The 6,000-nt window shown below is 38.9% G+C and overlaps 1 protein-coding gene across 1 annotated transcript; it reads right to left on the bottom strand.

Annotated features, from left to right (window-relative positions):
* Nucleotides 1–1,811: 1,811 nt before the first annotated feature.
* Nucleotides 1,812–3,691, bottom strand: LOC137710513 (Eukaryotic aspartyl protease family protein). Its single transcript, XM_068449556.2, has one exon. The coding sequence runs from the start codon at nucleotides 3,568–3,570 to the stop codon at nucleotides 2,089–2,091; it is 1,482 nt and encodes a 493-aa protein (XP_068305657.2). The 5' UTR covers nucleotides 3,571–3,691; the 3' UTR covers nucleotides 1,812–2,088.
* Between the last annotated feature and the right edge of the window lie 2,309 nt (nucleotides 3,692–6,000).

A 6,000-nucleotide genomic window follows, 5' to 3' on the forward strand; every position in this document is an offset into this window, starting at 1 on the left:
ACAGCTAGCTCACGTCAACTAACTGTTGCATTCAAATTTTTGCCTACTATTCATGTCGGTTATAAATGACACTATTGCTTTTATTCCTATCAGTTATATCCAACAGCATTAATAAAAATTTTGGGCCAGCCCAGGGCTAGCTGGCTGGCTGGAATGGGCCAACCGGTTGGCCATTTGGCCCTTTCAGATTCCGTGGGGCCCTCGTTTGGAGACGATTTTCGGGCAATTTTTGGCTTTCTAACCTTCTGGACATTTTGGTTGAAGATGACTAGCCAACATTCAGTTGGAGATAGCCTTATACTTGTAGTTGAAGAAGAACATCACCTTATTATAGTACTAACATGACAAACATTAATTAGCAATAATTATGGTGCGCCCACCTCTATTAACTTTGATGGTGTCCTATTGCCTATGGGCTAAAGCTATATGCCCATTTATTAAAAAAATCAGACAAACCCTCCTAAGATAAAGCTTTCCTCTAGGATTGTTTGCCCTTCCACTTTCAGTGCCCTCCTGTTTGTATGGTTACGGTTAAGTCACGTCAACATTTTATATTACTATTCATTTTTGTCTTATTATCTCTATAAAAAAACAATATAAAATGTTGATTTGGTTTAACCGTGACCACACAAAACAGGAGGGAACGTAAGGGCATCGAAAGTGGGAGGGCAGACAATCCTTGTCCTTTCCTCTGCGCATACTTTCTGAACCAAGTCAAAATCTGTTTTGGGTGCAAATAGTCTTTTAAAACAGTGATAGAAAGATATTGAACTTTTATATGATGGTGTGAATTCAAAGTCTGTCTATAGTTAATCTAATATCTAAGCTAATAAAATCTATCGTTTGACCAAAAAAAAAAAAATTGGTCTTTTTTCAGCAATTTGCTTAGAACATCTCTAAAAGGGTTGTTAAATTTATAACTTGTGTTGCACCCTCTACATTTAGAGAGTTTCTAAGACCATCTCCAAAGAAGTTTTGGAGATGTCAAATCCTAGATGAAATTCCATGTAATCAAATTTGAAGGTAGAAATGAGCTCCAACCGATATGTCAAATTTACGTGGATTGATATATGAGTTTTCATATGTCAAATTTGACATATGAGAAAAGGTGATGTCAATTTTTTTAATTATTTTATTATGTGGATCCTATTAATGCACCAATTATAAATCTTGAAAAATGTATTTTAATTGATTTCTTTTTAAAATGAGTCCTACAAATATCATTTATAACCAAAAAACATATCGGTTGGAAAAAGAGAAAATCTGACATTTCCACATCAGTTATCAAATTAACATTTGACATTTATCTTTTGACATCTCTTTTATAAATGCTCTAAACCTTTAAACATTCTTTTTGTTATAATAATGCGTCTTTTCTCACCATTCCTATTATTTAATTCAATAACAAAAAAATGTGAAACAAACTCGTTTCATATTAGATGGTATACAAAATAATATTAAATTTGTAGAATTTATTGGAGAACAAAATTGTCAAGTAACAAATTTTACTTTTCAAATTGCTCGTAAATTAAACAAACTATAATTTTTTTTCTTTTTGAAAAAAAATGATATTATTTATATTAAGAGAAATGAATAAGTTTAGTTTCACAAAAAGCTAACAATAAAGTAGTTTAAATTCATCTTTGATTAGAATCGAACCTAATCTTATTTACAAGTAAGAACGATAAATACTACTAAATCATAGTACTGACAACAAACTTTAATTTTAAGAATTACATTGTGTGAAAGTTGTTGAGATGCTTATGCAAGGTACATGCCAGCTCACATTGCAGAAATAAAAAAAACTTCACTTAGATTAATTACACAATATTATTTAATCTCAAACTTTACAAATTTGTCTGATTTCTTTTTGTGTCTGTTTTTGCACTTCATCTTTTGCATCAAATCCAACCTATGAAAATACTTAAAAAACATAAACAAGTTACAATGTACAGCCCACCTTATTACTCAACACACCCGACCCATTTACACAGACCCCTCAGACGGTCAAAGTCAAATCCCCTTTGACCTCGACCAAAAGAGTCAAACCACCGGTGACCACCCCCAAATTTTCAACTCCCATCCCTTCTACCGCTTGTTGAGACTGTCCCAAAGCAATCCGCATTGCCTCTTTGCAAACCCAACCCTATGCTTCTCCAAATCATAAACCACCTCAAACCCCTGCTGCTGGTAATTTCCCAAAACACCCCCGGGGCCACCGCTATTCTCCGCCTCATCACCGCCGTTCATCAACATCCAACACCCCACCTTCTTCCTCTTCCTCCCCGCCCCATCACCGCCGTCCACAAACTCGTAAAAGTAGTTTCTCCTGGGCAGCGCCACACTGGATTTATTCCCCACGAAATGTAACGCCACGCCCGGAACCTCCACCACCTTGTCGTAATAGTAACACGGCCCGAGCCCGGTTTGTTCCTCAATCTGAGTCGCCCGCTTGTGGCCTCGCCCGACTCGGCGGTCGAACTCGGCCACCAGTGAGTTGTAAAACCTCTGAGGCAACATAGTGAAAGTCGTCCCCGAGTCAACGACGACACCACCGTTCCCGTTCTCGTCGACCCTTTTCAGAGTCTCCGGCGCCGGAAAAACCCTTTTGCCTACCGAGACTCCGGCTAGTCCAATGGAATAGAAATAAGGGTGTTTGGGGTTGTCGAGCATGGAGGTGTAGACGTACTCAACCGACTCACCGCCGACGCTGGCGTCCCCGAGTAGCTTCTGCTTCTGGTCGTAGGGTCCCAGAATGAGTGGACTCGGCCTGCGGACTCGGTCCTGGTCAAATGAGTGAGAAACTAAGCAGTATGAAAATTGGGTGGCGAGGTGGGGGGAGGTGGTGGATAACTGGGCCGGTAGAGAAAGCAAACCGCGTCCGAACCCGGCCACCCCAATCGGCTCGCCGAGGGCAGAATGGGAACACCCAAAAGTGAAGTTTCGAAGAACGAGAGAAGGAGATGACATGGGTATTGATAAGCTGTGCTTGTAGAGCTTGGCTATGAAGCTTCCGTCGGCGTAGGCGTAGTAGAAGGGCGGGCAGGCGAAGGAGGAGCATTCCGAGATTTCAATGGAGTCGAGAGGGCAGCGGGAGATGGCGCAGAGATCGGCGGGGGAGAGGGATGAGTGGGCGGCGGAGCAGGAGGTGGTGTCGCATGGGACAGCAGCGGCGGGTGGGATTTTGGGAGGAGGGGTTGTGGAGTTGGGTTTGCCTTCGCAGAGAATGCATTCGAAGGGGGAGCAGGGGAACCAGACGAGGTCGCTGCCGGTGTCCATGTAGAGGGAGATGGGTTGGGGAGGGTTGGAGTTGAGAGTGAAGGAGAGAGTGTAGTCGCTGCCGGGGGTGAGGGGGAGGGAGACTTGGTTGGTTTTACGGTGGTAGTGGTGGCGGTTGTGGTGGTGGTGGAAGCGGACGGCGGAGCGCGCTGAGGTGGACTTGAGGAGGCTGGGGGTACTGTTGAATTGGTTTTGGGAGAGGGTGTGCGTTAGAGGGAGAAAGAGTGGTTGTGAGGATGAAAGGGAGAAGTGCGTGATGCAACAGAGTATTAGAAACAGAGCAGAAGCCATGGAAAACAGAGTAGAGTTATGATGTTTGAGAGAGAGAGAGAGAGTGAGAGAAAGAGTAGTGAAGGGGTCTTAATAAGGAGGTGGATCGACTGCCCTCCCATTTCTATATTAAAACTTTCTGTTTGTGTGATCATAGTTAAGCCAATTCAATATTTTATATTTTTAGTATTTTTTTTATTTATTATTTCTACAAAAAAATTAATAAAAAATATTAACATAACTTAACCACGATCACACATCACAGGAGGGCATGAGAGAGTATGAAAATGAGAAGGCAGACAATCCACCTCTGTCTTATAAAGGGGAGTGAGACGGGAGGAGCTTCTGGTGGGTGGGAGGAGGGGTTTTGAGGAAAGGATTATCCTCTAATCATGTAAATGGGAAACATGATTAAGGGACTAATCAGCTAAGTTTGCTTTGTTTAATCTGTGTTTAACTTAATAAGATAAGTTTAATTAAGGGCAATGGACCAAAAACGGGGTCAATTAGCGAATGGGTGTGACTGAAGTAAAGCTTCTTGTACTTTGAACAATGTACTAATTTTTGCCTAAGACTAATATTTCATCATATCCGTAACATTATTTATGAGCTAATGTGCTTTAACTCAAATGATGCGTGTTGCTTGTAGTCGAGCTAAATAAAGTACAACTCAAACAAAACAAAAGACCAGACCTTATTTACTAATAACGTATCTTAATCGAATAAAATCAACTATTAGTATTGTTCAATTTATTAATCTTCCTTTGATTATCAATTTTATAAAAAAAAATCATTCAAATTGGAGATCATTTAGTCATATAAACGAATCAAATAAATAAAAAGTTCATCCTGAAAATATTACTCAGTACTTATACTGTCAATATTTTTTTATACATTTGAATGATTAAATTGTCTCCAATTGAAATAATTTTTTGTAGGAGTGACCTAGAAACGAAGATTAAAAAATTCAACACTTCTGTTTATAACATTTGCACAATCAAAATATGTTATTTGCAATGCGATAAGCTCATCCAGGAAGAGTGCAATAAAGTGAGGTATACAAAATGTTACAATTGAGTCTCTCTCCTCAAAGACGCATGGCCTGGGCCATTGTCAACCATAAACTTCGGGGCGTGATTCGCTTGAAACCGAAGGAAAGACCAGCTAAAAAGAGTCGACAACTGGATCGACTTTAAGACCAATATACAGGTTGAAACAAGATCACAAGGTAAGATACATCTATATTTCAATGACAACAATGCAAACAATCATTAACCAAAACAATTACTAACAAAAGAAATTCATACTAATCTGGTCAAATATAAAATCATTCAGTTTTTATTTTAATGGACATGACTTGTATAAAAATGAGTCCAAAGTCAAGTTCATATTGCTTATGTGCGGTAACCCGGCCCGGTCAGTTTAAGTATTTTAGCACTGGTCATTTTATTCGTGGTCCACAATGAAGCACATGATTTATATTCCATATCTATTTAACATTAAGAAGTAAAACAACTGTTGGTATTGACTTTGTTAGACGTAATTCTTTCTTAGCAGAAACAAATAAAGATTGTTTTATATTGTTTTTTTTTGTTATACAACATGTGATTGGAAACGGATCCGTTCAATCCATAGGAACATGACCATATGAACCCAATTGGCTCAGACTCATTTACCCAAAAAAAAAAAAAAGTCGAGTCTGGATCCATCCTAAATAGACCCGGCTTGACCCGCTTCCCCCCACCCCCACCCAACAATTCTATTCTCAGCAAATCATTCTGCCATCCAATAGAGCTTTAGCTCCATATGAAACCGTATATTTGTGAGAGCAAGGACCTATCCTTTATAGCCTCTAAATTTATAACTAACTCACCGCTTTTTTTTTCTTTTTTTTTAATGAACAAACGATATTACATTAAGGGATGGGAGAATGGGTTAAGCCTCACAATTAGCGAGCTATAACATGGTTCAAATTTGCATTTGACAAGAATTGAATCTAAGACCTCTCACTTACAAGTGAAGAAGAATATCACTAGACTGCAATATTAAGTGCCACTAACTCACCTATTAAAGTCGGAATAGGAATCGTCATGGCTTAATTATCAACAATAAAGTCCAACTATACCACTACTTATCAACTTAATAATCTTAATTAGAGGATTTACCATACCAATAACAGGCTATATGTGATTAAACACACTCATATATCATACATATAGGACAAACATTTGTTGTCTTTGATACGAATTCGAAATTTGCATCCAAGAGGCCGACATATTATCTTAATTAATTAACTTAACTTATATATTATTCAAAAACTAGCACCGTCTAGGCTCTGTCCAGACACTAAGTAGCTGACTACTACTTCAACTATCGCCTAACACTTTTTAGAACTTTGCTTACATGCACAACTTGTTTGGAGTTTAGGTTTTCTAATGTATCAATATGATT

This window comes from Pyrus communis, chromosome 6 (assembly GCF_041283825.1).
Source record: "Pyrus communis isolate YQ-2024b chromosome 6, ASM4128382v1, whole genome shotgun sequence".
Taxonomy (NCBI): Eukaryota; Viridiplantae; Streptophyta; class Magnoliopsida; order Rosales; family Rosaceae; genus Pyrus; species Pyrus communis.

What these genes read in the sequence shown, in the direction of transcription:
- LOC137710513 (XM_068449556.2), bottom strand. Translation starts at nt 3,570, where the DNA reads ATGGCTTCTGCTCTGTTTCTAATACTCTGTTGCATCACGCACTTCTCC.